The sequence below is a fragment of the Delphinapterus leucas genome, chromosome 1, assembly GCF_059928025.1.
Source record: "Delphinapterus leucas isolate spDelLeu-1000000601 "Yukka" chromosome 1, BTC_Dleu_Yukka2, whole genome shotgun sequence".
In the NCBI taxonomy this organism is placed as follows: Eukaryota; Metazoa; Chordata; class Mammalia; order Artiodactyla; family Monodontidae; genus Delphinapterus; species Delphinapterus leucas.
The window spans coordinates 134484494-134505465 of record NC_143129.1 but is presented as its reverse complement, the minus strand read 5'-3'; the positions used below and the strand labels follow the sequence as shown (position 1 = coordinate 134505465).

Sequence of the window (20972 nt, the reverse complement as noted above, 5' to 3'; positions counted from 1 at the left end):
TAGGTGGGCTCAGCTGCGCAGTTCTGATCTGGATCAAAATCCGCTGTTAGTGAGGCTTGCTTACATGTCTAGGATGACTGAGCCAACTCCTCCTTGTGGTCTCCCATCCTATGGCAGGCTAACTCCGTGTTGTTCTAGGGAAAAAGAAGGAAAGCCAAGAGCGCTAGAAGAATTCCACAAGGTCTCTTGGGCCTAGGCTCAGAACTGGTACAATGTCACTTCCCCTCTGTCTTAGTCCAACCATAGACTGAGTGGCTTAAACAACAGACATTTATTTCTCACGGTTCTGGAGGCTGGGAATTTCAAGAACAAGGTGCCTGCAGATTCGATTCCTGGTGATGGCCCTCTTCCTGGCTTGCAGATGGCCACCATCTTGCTGTGTCTTCACATGACAGAGAGCGAGCGAGCTCTGGTCTCTCTTCCTCTTCTTACAAGGACATTAATCCCACCTTGGGGGCCCCACCCTCATGACCTCATCTACACCTAATTGTCTCACAAATCTCCCACCTCCAAATACCATCACATTAGATTTTAGGGCTACAAATATGAATTGGAGGGTGGGGAACCCAAACATTCAATTCATAACATCCTCTGTTGTTCAAAGCAGTACAATAAGGCCAGCCCAGATTCTAGGAATGCGGAAGTAAACTGTACTTCTTGACGAGAAGAAATGTGCAGTAATGTTACAAAGTAGTGTGGATGGCAAGGAGTAGGGGTGGGAGGTGGGAGGTTGAATGACTGCAGCCATTTTTATAAACAATCTTCTAGAACATACAAGAATAAACATCCTTTAAATCATTCCTAATACCACCATCAAGAGATATCCATTGTTAATATGTTAGTGTATTTCTTCCATTGTTTTGTCTATGCACATATAGAGGTAGACTTTCTTTTTCTTAAAGAACGTGATTCACATTTTAGAACCAGGTTTGTGTTCTGTTCATCCCCCTTACCATTATATGGTAGGTATTTTCTCAGACATTAAATATTCCTTGACAATGTGGTTTGCTCTGTGATGCAAAGGAAACCAGCATAAATTGCTATGTTCCAAGCACTGTGCTAAGCACTTTCACACAGTTGTCTTGACTATAAAACAAGTTTCTCGTTAATTTGCAGGATTGACATTCTACCACCAAAGAATTCATTTACTGCTGCAAAGAAAAAAAAATAGAGTTTGTGTGAAAAGATCCAGAGAAAATTATAATGGTTAAGATATATCAGCAATGCCTGTTTTTGTCTTGAGAGCCTAACCCGTCAGCTCTAGCTGTTTAGGAAAAGGCCGTCTCCATGTTGTAAATGATGGGAGGGTTGGGCCATTGGCAGTAGATGAGGCTGTGTGCTCTCCATTTCCCCCTGTTGCTTAAAGAAACAATTTTACTGGACTAGCCCCAATGTTAAAGCTGCACTGAAGGCTGTTACAGACTGCTTCAGTGAACAATTTTATTTGCAATCATTTTGATTTTGATTCTGTGAATAAAGTAATAGCTTGCTAGAGAAGGAACTGATGGAGGGAACGTATGGATTTGTGACAGTAAGAATCTCATGAACCAATAGATATAGAGAAGGGTGGATTTTGGGGGATTGTTCCCATATGAGCTCCTCTGTCCCATTGGCAGGCTCTCTGTCCTGAGTGGGTCAATCACAAACTACAGCTCTTATACATAGAGACCACCTTTCCAAACCTTTCATTTTATAGGTGAAGCCACATCACTATTAATTTATTTGATTGATCGGACTGTTTCAAAACAGATTATGTTGAACATCAGTTCTTATTGTACAGTCAACATAATGTGATAAGGAGCATAAAATTTGGAGGCCAAAGTCCAAGGTTTGAGCCTGGTCGTGCACTGTCTAGCTGTTGACTATGAACAACTTACAGTTGACCCTTCAACAACATGGGTTTTAGCTAGGCAGATCCACGTATCATGGATTTTAACAAATAAATACATAGTGTCGTACTACAGGATTTGTGGTTGGTTGAATCAGCAGATACACAGGAACTGCGCGTGCAGGGGGCTTACGGTAAAGTTTTATGTGGATTCTCAACTGCCTGGGGGGTGTTCTTGGGTCAACTGTACTTGATTTCTTTGAGTTTCAATGACAAAAGCTTTAATCTTTTTAGAGTTGTGCAGATTGAGACATTTTACATCTGCACTGTCTAATACAGTCATCACTGCTGTAAGTAGCTTTTGAGCAGCTGAAATGTGGCTAGTCCAAATTGATATGTGCTGTAAGTGTAAAATACACACTGGGTTTTGAAGACTTAGTCTGAAAATATATAGCTCATTGATTACTTTTTTCTGTTGATTACATGTTGAAATGGCAGTATTTTGTACCCATTGAATTAAATAAAATATATTATTAAAATTAATTCACTTGTTTCTTTCTAGTTTTTTTAAAGTGGGGCTACTAGAAATTTTAAAATTACATATATGACTCATATTTGTGTCTTGCATTATATTTTTGTTGGACAGTGCTACACTACATGAAAGTTCTCGGCAGAACATAGCATACAGAATAAATGTTATAGCCAGAAAATGTAGAAGGTTTAATTGAATGGATAAGAATTCTAAGTGATAGCAGGAAGCTTATTATTTTTACTAAGTTTCTAAGCAAGCTTTTGTTTAGGCATCTTAATTTTTCCTCTTTACGTGTATCTGGGGAGTAGAGGTGGGTGTAAGAATCCAATTATCTGAGCAGCTAATAATAATTTCAGTGCATTGAGCTAAGATGATGCAGGGATTGTGCTAAGTACTGCATTAGGCAGGAGTCCTTTGGTTACAAATGACAGAGAACCAGTTTGAATTAACTGAATTTAAAAAGGGGGATCTTGTCACCGTGGAAAGGGTAGGAATGCATCTGAGCCTCCTGAATTCCTGGGATGTAGATGCTGTTTTCTCTCACTCTCTCTTCTCTCAAATTTACTTCTCACTCCTTGGCAACATTGTTCTCTTAAACCACCCATCTCCACATGTCAGAAAGTATGTCTCCTACAACTCCTGCCTGTCATCCTTGCTCTAGCGAAGGACTCAGACTTACTCTGTCTCTGGTTTTAAGTTGAAAAGTCATGTGAAAAGGCCATGAGTGACCTAGCTTGGTTTCAGGTGCCCACCCCTGGGACACAGCAGCTCAAATGTCAACCACACAGAGGAGGATTTCCCAGGAAAAGAAAGTGCTGCTCTTGGCTGATGAGAGAATAAATATACACTACACCTACCCTAACTAATTTAATAAGTACAGCCATTCTGTGTAGGGGGGAGTGTAATACCCCAGTTTAGATGAGGAAACTAAAAAGAAGTTACATATTATGTCCGAGTACAAATGTCCAGCCGGAAGCACAGATCTATCTATAAAGCCCATGTTCTTAAACACTACACTGAGAGAGTTAAGTTGTGTTGACTTAAGTTTTACTGAATTATACAATTTGCTATTTTTCCCTTGTACCAGATCGCTTCCCCTTAAAACTTATGATGAGAATGAATGTAAGGAAACCGACCCCATGGTAACACCCAGTATATCTTTCTTGAATTGAAAACCAATACTCCTGTGCTCTCTGATCTTGCAGCCAAAGCTTTAAAGGTCATAAAAAAGCTCTACCATAATTATCTTTTGTAGTAATAAGCTTAAAACATACTTATCACCACTTGGGCATTTTGTTTCTGTTATTTGTGATCATCTACCTTCTTTTAGAAACTTCTCCATCTCATTTTTCACCAACGCATGGTTCCCTATATTCTATACCACATGGGCATAGTGATTTCAGAGACAAAGATGAAAGAGTCATCTTCTGTGACACATAATATCTGTCCCGAAGGAAATATTCTTTTTTTTTGTCTTTTGTTTGAATTTTATTTATTTTTTATACAGCAGTTTCTTATTAGTTATTTTATATATATTAGTGCATACATGTCAATCCCAATCTCCCAATTCATCCCACCACCACCACCTCCTCCCCCACTGACCCACCTTGGTGTCCATATGTTTGTTCTCTACATCTGTGTCTCTATTTCTGCCTTGCAAACTGGTTCATCTGTACCATTTTTCTAGATTCCACATATATACATTAGTGTACAATATTTGTTTTTTCTCTTTCTGACTTACTTCACTCTGTATGACAGTCTCTAGGTCCATCCACGTCTCTACAGATGACTCAATTTCATTCCTTTTTATGGCTGAGTAATACTCCATTGTATATATGTACCACATTTTATCCATTCATCTGTCAATGGGCATTTAGGTTGCTTGCATGACTTGGCTATTGTAAATAGTGCTGCAGTGTTGGGGTGCATGTGTCTTTGTGAATTATGGTTTTCTCAGGGTATATGCCCAGTAGTGGGATTGCTGGGTCATATGGTAATTCTGTTTTTAATTTTTTAAGGAACCTCCATACTGTTCTCCATAGTGGCTGTATCAATTTACATTCCCACCAACAGTGCAAGAGGGTTCCCTTTTCTCCACACCTTCTCCAGCATTTGTTGTTTGCAGATTTTCTGTTGATGGCCATTCTAACCAGTGTGAGGTGATACCTCATTGTAGATTTGATTTGCATTTCTCTAATAATTAGTGATGTTGAGCATCTTTTCATGTGCCTATTGGCCATCTGTATGTCTTCTTTGGAGAAATGTCTCTTTAGGTCTTCTGCCCATTTTTTGATTGGGTTGTTTGTTTTTTTAATATTGAGCTGCATGAGCTGTTTATATATTTTGGAGATTAATCCTTTGCCCGTTGATTCGTTTGCGAATATTTTCTCCCATTCTGAGGGTTGTCTTTTTGTCTGTTTATAGTTTCCTTTGTTCTGCAAAAGCTTTTAAGTTTCATGAGGTCCCATTTGTTTATTTTTGTTTTTATTCCTATTACTGTAGGAGGTGGGTCAAAAAAGATCTTGCTGTGATTTATGTCATAGAGTGTTCTGCCTATGTTTTCCTCTAAGAGTTTTACAGTGCCTGGCCTTACATTTAGGTCTTTAATCCATTTTGAGTTTATTTTTGTGTATGGTGTTAAGGAGCATTCTAATTTCATTCTTTTACATGTAGCTGTCCAGTTTTCCCAACACCACTTATTGAAGAGACTGTCTTTTCTTCATTATATATCCTTACCTCCTTTGTCATAGATTAGTTGGCCATATGTGCATGGGTTTATGTCTGGGCTTTCTATTCTGTCCCATTGATCTATATTTCTGTTTTTGTGCCAGTACCATACTGTCTTGATTACTGTAGCTTTGTAGTATTGTCTGAAGTCAGGGAGTCCTATTCCTCCAGCTCTGTTTTTTTTTCCCCCTCAAGATTTCTTTGGCTATTCGGGGTCTTTTGTGTCTCCATACAAATTTTAAGATTTTTTGTTCTAGTTCTGTAAAAAATGCCATTGGCAATTTGATAGGAATTGCATTGAATCTGTAGATTGCTTTGGGTAGTACAGTCATTTTCAGTGATTCTTCCAGTCCAAGCACATGGTATATCGCTACAACTGTTTGTGTCATCTTTGATTTCTTTCATCAGTGTCTTATAGTTTTCTGAGTACAGGTCTTTTGCCTCCTTAGGTGTTGCAGTGGTAAATGGGAGTGTTTCCTTAATTTCTCTTTCTGATCTTTTGTTGTTAGTATATAGGAATGCAAGAGATTTCTGTGCATTAATTTTGTATCCTGCAACTTTAGCAAATTCATTGATTAGCTCTAGTAGTTTTCTGGTGGCATCCTTAGGATTCTCTATGTATAGTATCATGTCATCTGCAAACAGTGACAGTTTTACTTCTTCTTTTCCAATTTGTATTCCTTTTATTTCTTTTTCTTCTCTGATTGCCTTGGCTAGGACTTCCAAACTATGTTGAATAATAGTGGTGAGAGTGGACATCCTTGTCTTGTTCCTGATCTTAGAGGAAATGTTTTCAGTTTTTCACCATTGAGAATGATGTTTGATGTGGGTTTGTCATATATGGCCTTTATTATGTTGAGGTAGGTTCCTGGTATTCCCACTTTCTGGAGAGTTTTTATCATAAATGGGTGTTGAATTTTATCAAAAGCTTTTTCTGCATCTATTGAGATGATCATATAGTGTTTAGTCTTCAATTTGTTGATATGGTTTATCACATTGATTGTTTTACATATATTGATGAATCCTTGCATCCCTGAGATAAATCCCACTTGATCATTGTGTATGATCCTTTTAATGTGTTGTTGGATTCTGTTTGCTAGTATTTTATTGAGGATTTTTGCATATATATTCATCAGGGATATTGGTCTGTAATTTTCTTTTTTTGTAGTAACTTTGTCTGGTTTTGGTATCAGGGTGTTGGTTGCCTCATAGAATGAGTTTGGGAGTGTTCCTTCCTCCACAATTTTTTGGAAGAGTTTGAGAAGGATGGGTGTTAGCTCTTCTCTAAATGTTTGATAGAATTCACCTGTGAAGCCATCTGGTCCTGGACTTTTGTTTGTTGGAAGATTTTTAATTACAGTTTCAATTTCATTACTTGTGATTGGTCTGTTCATATTTCCTATTTCTTCCTCCTATTACCATTTTTTTAATGTGAGAATACCTTTATGACCTTGGGTTATGTGAATATTTCTTGGCAAGGAAACAAAAAGCAATAGACATAAAGGAGATTAAATTTTAAAATGAATTTCACCAAAGTGATTTTTTTTAAAGTATCCATCAAAAGATACCATTATTGAAATAAAAATGCAAGTCACAGGCTAGAGAAAATATTCATAATACATATATCTGACAGAGGATTTGCATCCAGAATACATAAGTGATTTCTACAAATCATTAATAAAATGTTAACTAGCCAATATAAACAGGTTAGATAATTGAACAGCCACTTATCAAAAGATAAGGCAGGCCAAAAGCCCACTGAACCGTTCTCCACTTGGGTTAAATAAAAACCACTTCATGCTTATTTAAAGAACTAAATTAAAGACTGATAATACTAAATGTGATGATTTGGAGGAAGTAGAACTTTCATATGTTACTGGTGGGGGTACAAAGCAGTACACCCCTTTGGAAAACTGTTTGGCTGTTTCTTACAAAGTTAAAAATACTCCATCAACCCATTGCCCAGAAATTCCACTCTTTAAGTATTTACAAGTGAAATGAAGCATATGTTCACAAACAGCAGTGTGCCAAAATGTTTATAGCGCTTCATAGTAGCCCCAAACTGCTAAAACCCAAATATCCTTAAGAGAAAAAAGGATAAATTCTTATATATTCATATGATGGAATTCTACTCAGCATTTATAATAGAATATGGCACTGTATAATGAATAACACTGAAGAATTAAGCAACAACAAAAACAGCAAAACATTTGGTTGAATAAAAGAACCCAGACACCATAGAGTAAATGCCATATGATACAATTTGTAAACACTTCAAATACAAGGTAAAAGTTGTATATATTGATTGAAATCAGAGCAGTAGCTGCCTATGAGTCCTGAGAATGATTGTAGGGCAGCATGAAGGAAATTTTTGGTATGATGGAAATGTTCTCTGCATTGGGTTCAGGGTTGTATATATTAGTTAAAAATCATTGAATTATACACTTAAATGTGCACATTTCATTGTATATAAATGTTGCCTTAATTTAAAACAAATGTTACCAAAGTTGGTTAATAAATAAGAAGACCATTAACAGGAAGAGGAAGCACCTGTGTCAGTAGCATTGACTTTTTTGTGACTCCCTGAATACTATGCCCTTTCATAGTTTCTTACTGTCCTCCCTTCAGTTCTGACTGGCCCTTCACAAAAATTTCCCTTATCTCTTTCGTATCCACCTCCTTTATAAAGCAATCTCTGCTCTTCTTTTTTGATAGCTCTCTTCAATTCTCCTCTTTCTCCATCTTAAGGCCAATTCTGATACTCCTTATTCCTATTAAGGTGTGAGTGACAAATAGCATGTTAAACTGCTCTTTATGTTTTATAAATAAATATTTTTTATAAGTGAAATGCTAGAACTCAGTGTCAAAGAAGTAGCTCAAAATAATTTGCACTATCTCCATAAATTTAGAATTTTATATTTTTAATCAGTTGCTCAACTAATACTGAGTTGTCAGAGAGTGTGATGAACGTGGAGATAAATTGAAGAGCTGTCAATCTAGGGAGAAGTGGGCAGATCTTAACCAAATAAGGACTTAATGAATGTACATAAACAAAATGACAAATGTTTCTGAAGGGGAGACCATTTTCTTAATTGTTTTGGGTTTGTTTTTGTAGGTCCTTTTCTTCTCTTGTGTTTCCCATTTAGAGAAGTTCCTTTAGCATTTGTTATGGAGCTGGTTTGGTGGTGCTGAATTCTGTTAGCTTTTGCTTGTCTGTAAAGCTTCTGATTTCATTGTCTAATCTGAATGAGATCCTTGCTGGGTAGAGTAATCTTGGGGTGTAGGTTCTTCCCTTTCATCACTTTAAATATATCGTGCCACTCCCTTCTGGCTTGTAGAGTTTCTGCTGTGAAATCAGCTGTTAACCTTATGGGAATTCCCTTGTATGTTATTTGTCATTTTTCCCTTGTTGCTTTTAATAATTTTCTTTGTCTTTAATTTTTTTTTTTTTTTTTGCGGTACGTGGGTCTCTCACTGTTGTGACCTCTCCCGTTGCGGAGCACAGGCTCTGGACGTGCAGGCTTAGTGGCCATGGCTCACGGGCCTAGCCGCTCCGCAGCATGTGGGATCCTCCCAGACCGGGGCACGAACCTGTGTTCCCCACATCGGCAGGCAGACTATCAACCACTGCGCCACCAGGGAAGCCCTGTCTTTAATTTTTGTCAAGTTGATTGTTATGTGTCTCAGCGTGTTTCTCCTTGGGTTTATCCTGCCTGGGACTCTCTGCATTTTCTGGACTTGGGCAGCTATTTCCTTTCCCATGTTAGGGAAGTTTTCAACTATAATCTCCTAAAATAATTTCTTGGTTCCTTTCTCTCTCTCTCTTCTCCTCCTGGGACCCCTATAATGCGAATGTTGGTGCGTTTAATGTTGTCCCAGAGGTCTCTTAGGCTGTCTTCATTTCTTTTCATTCTTTTTTCTTTATTCTGTTCTGCGGCAGTGATTTCCACCGTTCTGTCTTCCAGGTCACTTATCCATTCTTCTGCCTCAGTTATTCTGCTATTGATTCCTTCTCGTGTATTTTTCATTTAAGTTATTGTATTGTTCATCTGTGTTTGTTCTTTAATTCTTCTAGGTGTTTTTTCTTTAATTCTTCTGGGTCTTTGTTAAACATTTCTTGCATCTTCTCAATCTTTGCCTCTGTTCTTTTTCTGAGGTCCTGGATCATCTTCACTATCATTATTCTGAATTCTTTTTCTGGAAGTTTGCCTAACTCCACTTCATTAAGTTGTTTTTCTGGGGTTTTATCTTGTTCCTTCATCTGGTACATAGTCCTCTGCCTTTTCATTTTGTCTATCTTTCTGTGAATGTGGTTTTTGTTTCACAGGCTGCAGGATTATAGTTCTTTTTGCTTCTGCTGTCTCCTGAAGGAAATATTCTTTTAAAATGTTGATCTATAAGTCTTTTAGAAAAAAGTGATCTAGAGTTTGTGAATCTCTTATTCAGGTCAAAAAGTAAATACTTTCAAAGAAAAATGACTTCAAAACGCTACAAGTCTAAGTGTGCTTTTCTTAACTCAGTAGAAATGGTTTCTTTACATAGAAAAAGACCAATAAGTGACAACTTTATTGGCTGAATTCTTATTAATGCAGTGTGATGGAATGCTATGATCTTTTCCCTGGACTGGTCAGAAAACCAGTCCCTTGCATGTAGCCCTGTGGCCTTAAGCAGCAATAGATGCAATGGGAAACCTTTGTTGGGTGCTAAACAGTATATAGAGCACTTTTCTCTTAAGTCTTTCATGGACTCTTCCCAGTGTCATTAGTCGTTCATTTGTCTAACAAGTATTTATAAGGGGTCTGCATTGTGTCAGGCATGGAGTTAGGTACCAAACATGGTCCTACCATCATGGACCTTACAATCTGATGTGGGAAGTCGTACGTGTACGCAGGGAATTTCAATGTAATGTGTTGTAAGTGCTATGTTAGAAGACATACAGTGTTCTATGGGACCACATGGAATTTTATCTGACTTGGTTTTGAGAACTTTGATGGTTTCCTGGGGGGAAGTGCTTTCTATGTAGGGGTCTGAAGGGCAATCAGGGTTGTTCAGTCAGGGAGTCTTAAAGAAGCTCTGTGTCTGGACTTGGAGAGAGAATGGAGGAAGCAGAAGTGGTGAGGGCTGTCTCCAGAGGCAAGTAGCTAGCCGTAGAATATGGAGGTCCATTGTTTTGAATACCTTAGACTGAGGGCTGTGCGAAACCCTTGGATGGTTTTAAGCATCTGTATCACATAATTGGATCTGCATTTTAGAAAGCTCAAATGTGAATCAATTTGCTCAGTTCTTTGTCTCATTTTTCTTGTCTCTAAATTGAAATGGATAGGTTACCCTTTACAGCTCCTTCCATCTATAATATTCCACAAATTTCTGCTATTATGGAAAAACTTAATTCCATGCTGACTTCAGATCTCTTGGGTAGCAAAGCGTGTGATTACAACTAGTGCTTAAAGAGGTGGTTTTGTGGGAAAAGGAGTGGGTAAGAGTGGGGACAGGAGGCTGAATGGGTAATATATCATTTCCACTGGGAAATAAAGGAACAGAAAGGTTATGCAAATTCCTCTGACAGTCTCCTGAAAGAGAACTGGTGGGCTTTGGCCTCTCAGCAGACAGACAGAACGGCACCTTGCCCCACTTCTAGTACGGATGAAATCTGATAGTTGTTTTCCAAAAATTAAAGTGCTACATACTGAGATATTTACTGCTGAAATGATACTTGCTGATGAAGTCTGGAATTTGCTTAAATTATGGGTTTATACATATAAAACATGATTGGCCATGACTTAGTAATTGTAGATATGAATGATGGGCCCAGAAAGTCCATTATATAATTTACTTTTGTATGTGTTTGAAAATTTTCATAATAGAAAATAAAAGGTAAAATAATACTATAAAAACGCTCCAATTTATTACTCAAGTTCTTTATTTACTTTTAGCACAAACGGAGAAAGTCAGACTCTCTCATTTGGCTGTATTGAAATAAATAGACTCAGAACTGCTGTGTCATAAACAGTGACACTGTGCTTTAAATTTTGTATCAACTTTGGTGTCTTAAAATATTCCAGACGGCATTGAGATTATATGGGCAGATCAAAGAAAGAATTACACTCCAAGGAAGGGGCAACTCTTCCAGGGATTTTGTTGATGACATGGGCAAGGGCTCTGCTGCTCTGGGCTTGATCCACCCTGGAAGACAGTCTCTGGATAGCAGGGTGAGGTGGAGAGGTCACTGGTTTTGAAGTCAGGCATGATAGACTCAGCTATGTTATCAGTCGAAGGGCAATGACAAGAAATAACAAAACAGATGACGTTCATTGAACTCTCACTGTATGCCAGGCACTATGTTAAACTCTGTGTGTACTTTATATCAAGCAATTCTAACAGCTGCCTTATTAGTTCAATGCCACTATTTTATAGATTAGGAAATCGAGGCATAGAGAGGCTATATATAATTTGTCCATGATCACATAGATTTTACATAATTCCCAGTAAATGTTATGATAAATAAATAACTGAAATCCAGTGGTTAGGTTGCAGTTTGTATCCCAGTAAGGATTAATTTTGGATGCACATAACAGAAAAAAAGCAAAATAACAGTGGCTTAAAACAAAGTAGTTTCTTTCTCACCTTTAAGAAGTCTAGAGATAATAGCTCCAGGGCTGCCATGGTTCTCTGGGGATCAGAGTCCTTCTATCCTGTTGTTTCACTGTGAAAGTCTTCCATCTTCAAGGTCACCTCATGGTCCAAGATACCTGCTGGAGCTCCATATTCAACCAGAAGAAAGGGAAAAGGAATGGAAGAAGGGCATACCACCCATCTTCCCTTTTAAGGATGCATACCAGAAATTACACACATCATTTCTACCTATATTATAATGACCTTTACTTAGCCCCATGTATGTACCTAGTAGATTATAGAAAACTTGCATGTGGCAGGTCCAAGACGTGAAGACTGAGAAATATATTCTTTATATTGGGTTGGCCAAAAAGTGCCTTCAGTTTTTAAGTAAAAATAAAAGACACATTTTTCATTTTCACCAAGAACTTTATTGAGTAACATATTCACCCATTTGTTCCACTACCTTCTGCCATTTTCCAGGCAACTTCATAATTCCATCTTCCCAAAACTTTTGATCTTTTTGAGCAAAGAACTGTTCCAGGTGACTTTTACCGTCTTCCAGGAAATTGAAATGTTTTCCATTAAGAGAATTTTGTAAAGACCTAAGTAAATGGAAATCTGAAGGTTCAATGCCTGGTAAATACGGCGGATGAATCAGAACTTCCAAGCCAAGCTGTAACAGTTTTTGCCTGGTCATCAAAGAAACACATGGTCTTGCGTGATCCTGATGAAAGATTATGCATTTTCTGTTGACTAATTCTGGACGCTTTTTGTTGAGTTCTGCTTTCAGTTGGTCTAACTGGGAGCAGAACTTGTTGGAATTAATCGTTTGGTTTTCCGGAAGGAGCTCATAATAGAGGACTCCCTTCTGATCCCACCATATACACAACATCACCTTCTTTGGATGAAGACCGGCCTTTAGTGTGGCTGCTGGTGGTTCATTTTGCTTGCCGCACAATCTCTTCCATTCCGCATCATTGTACAGTATCCACTTTTCATCGCCCGGCACAATTTGTTTTAAACATGGAACGTTTTCATTACGTTTCAGTAGAGAATCGCATGTGGAAATAACGGTCATGAAGGTTTTTTTTGCTTAACTTATGTGGAACCCAGACATCAAAGTGATTAACATAATGAAGCTGGTACAAATGATTTTCAACGCCTGATTTGGGTGTTCTGAGTATGTCGGCTCTCTCCTGCCTGGTATAACGTTGATTGTTCTCAATTAATGTCTTGATTTGACCACTATCAACTTCAACTGGTCTCCCCGACCGTGGAGCATTGTCCAGCAAGAAATCTCCAGCACTAAACTTTGCAAACCACTTTTGACACGTTTGATCAGTCACAGCACCTTCTCCATACACTGCACAAATCTTTTTTTGCATTTCGGTTGCGTTTTTACCTTTCTTGAAATAATAAAGCATAATATGCTGAAAATGTTGCTTTTTTCCTTTCATCTTCAATATTAAAGTGGCTTCACAAAAATTCACCAATTTTGATGTCTTTTTTTTAAATGCACGCTGATATGACAGCTGTCACATACAATCTAACAAAATTGTTTCAAATGAAGTTAAAGACAGCTAAGTGCTACTAGAGCCATCTTATGGAAAAAACTGAATGAACCTTTTGACCAACCCAATAAAACTGTGCTACCCTGTGCCCAGCTAAAGATCAGGGGTTCTGTTAGCATAGAAGATGATAATGAATATTGGAGATCACTAGCTATCACTGCTTAGCTCACACTCAGCTGCATTTCAGAGCTCTGGTCTCCTTGGGTATGAAATGGATATGGTAATTCTTCTCAAAAAGACCTTTCATATTTAAATGCGTAAATATACGAAAAACCCAGGCACTTAATTTAGAGCTTAGGAAATGCTAGTTCTTTTTTTCCAGGTAGATGTGGTCAAGTGGGCAGCAGTGGTTGGGTGCCTGGGAGACTCTGCCTGGAGACTCAGCACCCCAAGAACTGGCTTTCCCTGCATCTGAGGTGGTCACTACTTTCCTCTTCACCACCATAGAGGATTTGCCACATGCTCGAGAGCCCAGAACTTTTAGGCACAATGGGGTTACAGAGAATAAGCATCTGTATTTTAATGATCTTGAACATAAAATCATATATAATGAGCTCAGAGCCAAACATGGGAATTTCTAGGATTTAGGGAAACTTTCACTTCAGTGTAGATTTTCACCTGACCTTGGGGACCTATTTACCACACAGAGCTTTTCAGTCTGTTTTACCCAAGAATGAGAGTAATTGAGCACAGGGCCAGCTCATGGTAGTCTGTCAGCATCTGTCCAGGAAGCTGAAGTTTCCTGGCTTGTAAGATGACAAATAAAAGGGACAGGTGCTTCCGTGAGTTACTCTTGAAATGTATGTGTAACAGTGTCATACCATGAGCGTGTCCTTGAAAAGTCAAGGGTGAGTTGAATGTTAGCAGGTGGAACTGTGTTTTCAGTGAGCTCACTAAGGAACCCCGTGGTGAATTTTCCTATAAGCTAAAGATGGCCTCCCAGACAATTTTTTGCATTTTCATTCATTCAATTAGCAGATAACTTATTGAGCACCTACTGCTTGGCAGGCACTGTGCTAGACCTGGCAATACATGGTAAATATTACCTTTACCTACCAGAGTTGCTTAAAGTACCTGAATTATAAATTGACAAATAAAATTCTTGGGCTAACATATAGTCAAATAATAATATTTGTTTCATCAATTCTAAAACAGCTTAAAAATATATTAACATTTATGAAATCTTGAAGCATCTTAAATTGATAGTATGTCATGTGTCATACGTGACCAGTAATATATTTTTTTAATGCCGCAACTTAAACTGGATGATTCATAGATTTGATGAGTAGGGCTTTTGTGTTTATTATGTGCTTTCATGTACCTTATTTCATTTGATTCCTCCTGTGAGGGAGGATGAGGGAATATGGCTGTGAGTGGTAAGCCGACTGTAGAAAACTTGATGTGGCAGGTCTAGGACGCAAACATAGTTGTATTTTTTCCTCCAAAGCTAGTGGTTTTCCACCATACCTTGATGTCTCTTTAATCTCCTTACACACATACAAGTGTGAACACAATGAAGGTCAAACTTCTTTTAAAGCAAGGAGCTTGCTTTTAATGAAAACAATGCTTTTTTTTTCCTTTTCGTGGTTTAAAACTAGGCCAAACTATAGCCACATATCAATTTTCAGGAGCACAATATAAAAAGTCTTCTAACTCAGATGGTTACAAAACAAACTGCTTATTGGGAAGCCACATTAATTAAAACCATTCAGGTTTCACTGAGCAGAACCTGTTGTGGGGTTAGTAAACCAAGAGTAGCTCCCATAAGGCACCCAGACCATTTTCACGGACCACACTTAGTAAGGCAGGTCAGAGCCAAGGAATGACCCAGATGTCCTCCAGCTTTTCACTTTGACCACTGGAATTACCTCTTATGACTGGTGCAGGGGCCAAAGCATGATCTTTCTAGACGGCAGTTTGAATCCCAGCCTATAGCTAGCTGTGTGAGCTTTGGCAAGTTATTTACCCTCTGCAAGCTTGCCTCAAAATAAGGATAACACCTTTGCAGGGTTGTTGGGAAGGTGAGAGTTAAGGTGGGTTAGGTAATTGGCAAATGGTAAGTAATCAGTGGCAGTTATTTTTATTACCACTAGACTAGCGCTTCAGGGAGGCACAGGCTTCAGGGTATTGAGTTATCTTTAAGAATATGCCCTGCCTGGAAAATTTGTCCTGTTTTCTGGGAGACCCAGTACTCCACCAAGCACCAAGAACAGACCACCTCATTCCTGAGGAATATTTTAGGAATAATTGAGACTTCTATTCATATTAGCTCACTTTGTTTTTTCCAGCATACTTCCTCTTCTTTTTTTGTGTATTGCTCTATGTGTAACTCTTGAGAGCTGCCACTATTTATGCATGCGTTCTATGGTAAACCTTGATTAAATGGGACTTAGCAACTGGAACACTTCAATGGCCATGGTTTTTCCCTCTGGGCTTCATTTGGAGGAGAAAGAAGGAAATGACAACTCAAGTGCTGAGAAAAATAGGAAAATTTAAGAACTAGAGAGAATCCTGTAATTCAGCACTTTCAGTTTTACTGCTAAGAGGAAGAGAAGCAATCAAGGCCTCTCTTCTGATTCATAATAGAGTTAGGTAATAATAGAGTCAGAAGAGAATTCCCAGTCTGTTGCTCTTTCTTCTGGACTGTGGCTTGAAGATGTGGCTTTGGCATCTCTCTTGATGTTGTTATTCCTCCAGGTTTGCCACTACGTTACAAGTCTCAAATACATATGCCCACAGGGTTGACAGAGTGGGGAAGGCTGGGAATCATACACTGGGAAGTGGTAGTGAAGTGTGGCACTCAAACTGGAGCCTGTGTACCTTTTGTAAAGGCATCTAAGCTGAAAAATTTTTTTAAAGTACAGTACAAACAAAACATGTCTGGGGCCAGATGTGGTCTCCTGGTCCCCAGTTTGAATGCCTTGCACCATCTATACCCATAGACCATATTCAGTAAGGAGATAATTGAATCATGTAACTCAGGCATGTTGCCAAAGAAAGTTTTAGTACTATTCATTGATTTATATCAGTTGAAGTGAAAAATTGAAGAAGTTAATGTTAAAAAACAGATCATAATACATTTTACAACAGAGGATAGAGGCTCTGCCCTCAGTTACAGTTTGGTTAGCCAGAATTCTTTGTTGTCTAATTATCCAGGTGAATTCAGATGTCACAGTGCGTAGGACATTCACACTGGGAATTCACCAGTCTAAGTACTGGAGGTTTTTTTTTTTTGCGATACACGGCCCTCTCACCGCTGCGGCCTCTCCTGTTGCGGAGCACAGGCTCCGGACGCGCAGGCTCAGTGGCCATGGCTCACGGGCCCAGCCGCTCCGGGGCACGCGGGACCCTCCCGGACCGGGGCACGAACCCGCGCCCCCTGCATCGGCAGGCGGACTCTCAACCACTGCGCCACCAGGGAAGCCCAATACTGGAGATTTTGCCCTACAAGCCCAAAACAATATTTCAAGAAATAACATCTTACCATGTGCTAAAAACTGATGTTTTCCAACCTACTTCATTTTTATGAAAATAATAGTCATGAATTGCTGTTTATTTTATAGTCCACTAGTAGACCACAACATGTGGTTTAAAAAAATCACTAGACTGGGTGATACTAATACATTTAAAAAATTTATTTATTCATTAATTTTAAAATTTGGCAGGTACTTTTATCAATATCTCATGAGTATGAGATTCTCTTTTTTGTGTCATGGGGGTACAGACATGAACAAAACATGGATTTTTGTATTTAAGGAGTCCAAAACCTAACAGGATAGACATGCATTAAAATATCTAAAAACTCAAGGCAGAATAATCTCTTCACATTATACATAATGCTTTTATATTATCATAAATCATAATGACAATAAATCTCTTAAGTACACAAGACAGATTTTAGCCTAATTTTAAGTAGGAAATTATGTTTTTGAAAAAGTGCCATAAAAATAGAACAGTGATAGTGATAATAGCTTTTGTTAAGCACTTACTATGTGTTAGGTACTAATTCTCACTACAACCTGATTATGATGACACTATTATTCTCATTTTATAGAGGAGAAAAGTGAGGCAGAGAGGGTGACTTGCCTAAGGTTATAGAGCTAATAGTCCATGGAACTAGGACGCAGTCCTGGGAAACAAGGTGCTAGAATCTCAGTCGTAAGCAATGTTTTATAGTTCCTAGAGACAAAAAAGCACAGATCATAATCCCAGGTAGGTTGTGGTACATATTCATCTTCTAGCACCACCACGAAAGTTGTGCGACATCTGCTGTGACAGGAGAGCACTTTGGGGGTGGAGGGGATGGGGAGAAATAGAGTCTCAAATAGAGCCTCTCTAACATTTCTCAGTGTGGATAATGTTCACCAAGTTGATAAAAGTGACTGAGTCAGCAATGGAAAAGGCAAAGGGAAGGAACACTCTCCCAAAGAGGGCATCTAGTCCTTTGGCTGTGCCCCATATGTGATGTGATATTCTTGAGATAAAATAAATTATGGAACAATCTTGATCTTGGAAAAACAGAGTTTGACTCTAAATGTTCACCTTGGATTTTACCAGTACCACCTCTCTTCTTTAAGCCTAAGCTCTCATTCAAAATCACATAGACAAGTTTCCATTAGTATAGTCCTGGAGAAAATAATACTTAGCCTTTATTGAGCTCCTCCCATGGGAGGAAGTCGGACTGTCAGCACTGAGGATAGAGCTGTGCCCAAGCCAGACCACCAATAGTAATAATAGAGAGCACTTGCTAAGTACTTACTCTATACGTGTTACGTACTAGTTTAGTTCTTACTTCAACTATATAACGATGGTACTTTATTATACTTTATTTTATAGAAGACAAAAGTGAGATCTTTGTGGATCCGCGAACTCTTTGTGAATTTGATCTTTAGGATGGTAAAGAAAATTTTAGTGTTGAAATTGGTGTATTTAATTTAAGCCCTAAAGTAATTTTTAAACTGTTGTAAATTAATCTAGTTACTGTATTTTCCTGCCTTATTATGTTCTTTATATCCCTAATTTTGTAGGGTTATTAATAGTTATTCTGATTGGTTGTATTTATGTTAAATTAAGTGTAAATATAAAAAATAAAATGGTCCCTGTATCCCACTCATGTTTTTCTTTAAATTTGTAAACTGGGGAAATAGATATCTCAAAATACAAAGGCCTATGTTTAATCTATAATTTCTTCCAGCAATATGTCTGCAACTCTGAAAAGTTGAGCAAAAATAACTGAGTGCTTTTTTTGAAAATAATAATTTTCACTTTTCAAAAATGGTCTTTTCTAAATTCTCTTAATCCAGGGTATAAATCCAGTATTTGTCAAGGCACACGATAGATACTAGGTATTTCCTCTCCCTGTGGGTCAGTAATAAAGGAGAAGGAAAGGTGCAGAAAAAGATTATTTAAAATGTTATTGGAAAAGATTTATTTACTAGACCTTACAGAGTATTAGTCAAGTATCTAAAATAGCTCAAACTGACAGATTGGGAAAATTGAAAGTATAAAGTTTGTGTTTAAATTTTATTACAGTTTTAACTGCCACCACTGAAGTTGTTTGATCTTGTAAATGAGCATTAATTGTGATTTGTGATTTGGGTCAGACCACATGTTCATCAGATAATGCAGTTAGGAAAGCAACTGGTCAGATAATTTACCTTTTCAGAGGGACTGGAGGGATCTAGAAGACAGCAAGCACTCTTGGCTTTTACTGATTTATCCCCTTCCTATAAGAATTTGCATTTGAGTGATCCTTCAACAGGAAAATGACTCTCAGTCCAATTAATTTATTTTATGTAGACCTGTGTAGAGCTAGAACTCCCAGGAAACTCATTGGGTCCCAAATGATTTAGACTGAGGTCTCTTAGATGCTATAGTTTGATTTGTGTTCTTAAAGATATCATAATAATAACAACAAGAGAAAGTCATGAAAGGTGAAATGTCAAATCTAGGTTTGTGTATGGGTTTAAGGAAATTTTACATGCATGTACTTTTTTCTTGTTTTGGTGATGAAACTCTGTGAGATGACTTGAAAAGCACCTCAGTCATTCCAAATCTTAATAGGGAAAATGACAATTTTAAGCCTATATTTTCACCTAAAATGATGAGAATGAAGGATACTTTTGCAATCTTATTATTTCAGGTGAAAATGGGCACTTGGTAATTGCATTTTGAAACTTAACAGAGTTAAATCCACCTTTCATAAGGCTTGAAACATACAATGTTGAGGTCCTCTTTAAGAATACAAAATCACAGATATAAAATTAGGTGCACAGCTTTGAAAGGGACTTCTCCAGAAAAAGGGCACTGACTCTTAAGGTTCATTAACTTCTCAATAAATTCTCCTCTGATTAACTAGTGTTGGCTCTCTGTGCCCAGAATTATGAAAAAGGGGGGAGGGCCCTAGAAAGAAAATCCTCGTCTAGCTTTCTTCCCACGCATCCTCCCCAAGCTAGCTGAGTGGTATAGACCTTTCCCCAGGTCCCAAGGTAAATGATGTCAGAACTGAAATTGCACCTGATTCGCCCCCCCTGGCCCCCCGCCCCGCCCCCCGCCAATTTTGTCCTTCAACAAATAGTTACTAGTCACATCTACTCACTAGGTGGAATGGGCTCTAACTGCCTGCTAGCGTTAGGATAACCAGGTCTTTGATGTCTCACTTAGGGATTTTACCTATTCTGGGAGATGTGGGCAGTGCTGCTGTTTCTTTCTGTCCTGGCACACATATAGCCTGGGGTAACATGCGGTCTTGTTCTGTTCAGTTGAGTTACAAGTCAGTCCTCCAGGACGGCAACGGTAGGGGTGGCTTTGACTCGCCGAATCTTCCAGCATGTATAGGCTAAGTTATACAAAATGGGCGTGTCTGGAGCTTACCAAGAGACCCTCCCCCCTCGTCCCCAAAGCTTACCAGGCAGAGACACCCAGCCCCTTTCTTCTTTACCTCACGTGCGCAAACACCCTCTACCCTAGCGGTAGTAGTCCCCACCCCCTCCCACCCCGCCCCATTTTCCGCCTTCAGCCCCCCCTCCCCGAGAATCTCCCCTTCCTTACTCCCTCTTTCCTTCCCTCCCCGCGGGCCAGCCGCGCTTGGAGCTGCCCTGCCGCGCGGCGGGGCGACGCGGTGACACCTATAGGATTGCTTCCGGGCACTCCCCAGCCATAGGGGGGCTGGCCCGGGTCCGGAGCTCTGCTGGGCCGGCGGCTCCACGGCGGCTTTACTGGGGACGCGCGCACCCGCCCGCCTGCGTTCTCCCTCTCTCCCTCCCGCCCTCGCGCCCGGCGCCCAGAGCCGCGCTCTGCCCAGGGCGGTGGCTTCGCCGCGCCCCGCAAAGCTCCTCTCCGGGGGCCGCTCCCTCTTTCCCTCCTCTTTGCGTCATGTGGGGCACTTGATGGTTTTTGTTTTTGTTTTTCCTTAAAAAAAATCCTCCTTTAGCCCTTTCCACCTTCCACCTCCCCCTTCGTCTCCCCAGGTTGATATTTTTTTCCTCTTCTGTGAGCTTGCCCATGAGCCTGCTCGGAAGCTACCGGAAAAAGACCAGCAACGATGGTTATGAATCCCTGCAGCTGGTGGACAGTAACGGGGACCTAAATGCAGGGAGCGGCGGGGGAGGCGGCAAGCTGAGAGTGAACGCCGGGGCGGCAGCGGCGCGGAGTCCCGCCCGGCAGCCTCAGGACCGCGCCAGCACCATGGACAGCTCAG

The 20972-nt window shown here is 39.4% G+C and overlaps 2 protein-coding genes across 9 annotated transcripts in view; one reads left to right on the top strand and one right to left on the bottom strand.

The window, feature by feature from the left end:
* The window catches only part of LOC149750733 (uncharacterized), a 56073-nt gene extending 35424 nt beyond the window's left edge, over window positions 1–20649 (bottom strand). Inside the window, 1 exon segment of the mRNA XM_089900303.1 lies at window positions 20507–20649. Within this exon segment, the coding sequence (XP_089756429.1) occupies window positions 20507–20649 (143 nt within the window).
* The window catches only part of DNAJC6 (DnaJ heat shock protein family (Hsp40) member C6), a 159384-nt gene that overhangs the window by 45695 nt on the left and 92717 nt on the right, over window positions 1–20972 (top strand). For 6 of the 8 annotated variants that reach the window (XM_089921374.1, XM_089921389.1, XM_089921385.1 and 3 more), the window contains one exon: window positions 1–20972. This exon is cut by the window's left edge. The exons of the other annotated variants lie outside the window; for them this stretch is intronic. In XM_089921374.1, the coding sequence (XP_089777500.1) occupies window positions 20777–20972 (196 nt within the window). In that variant the 5' untranslated portion in view covers window positions 1–20776. 8 annotated transcript variants of the gene reach the window in all.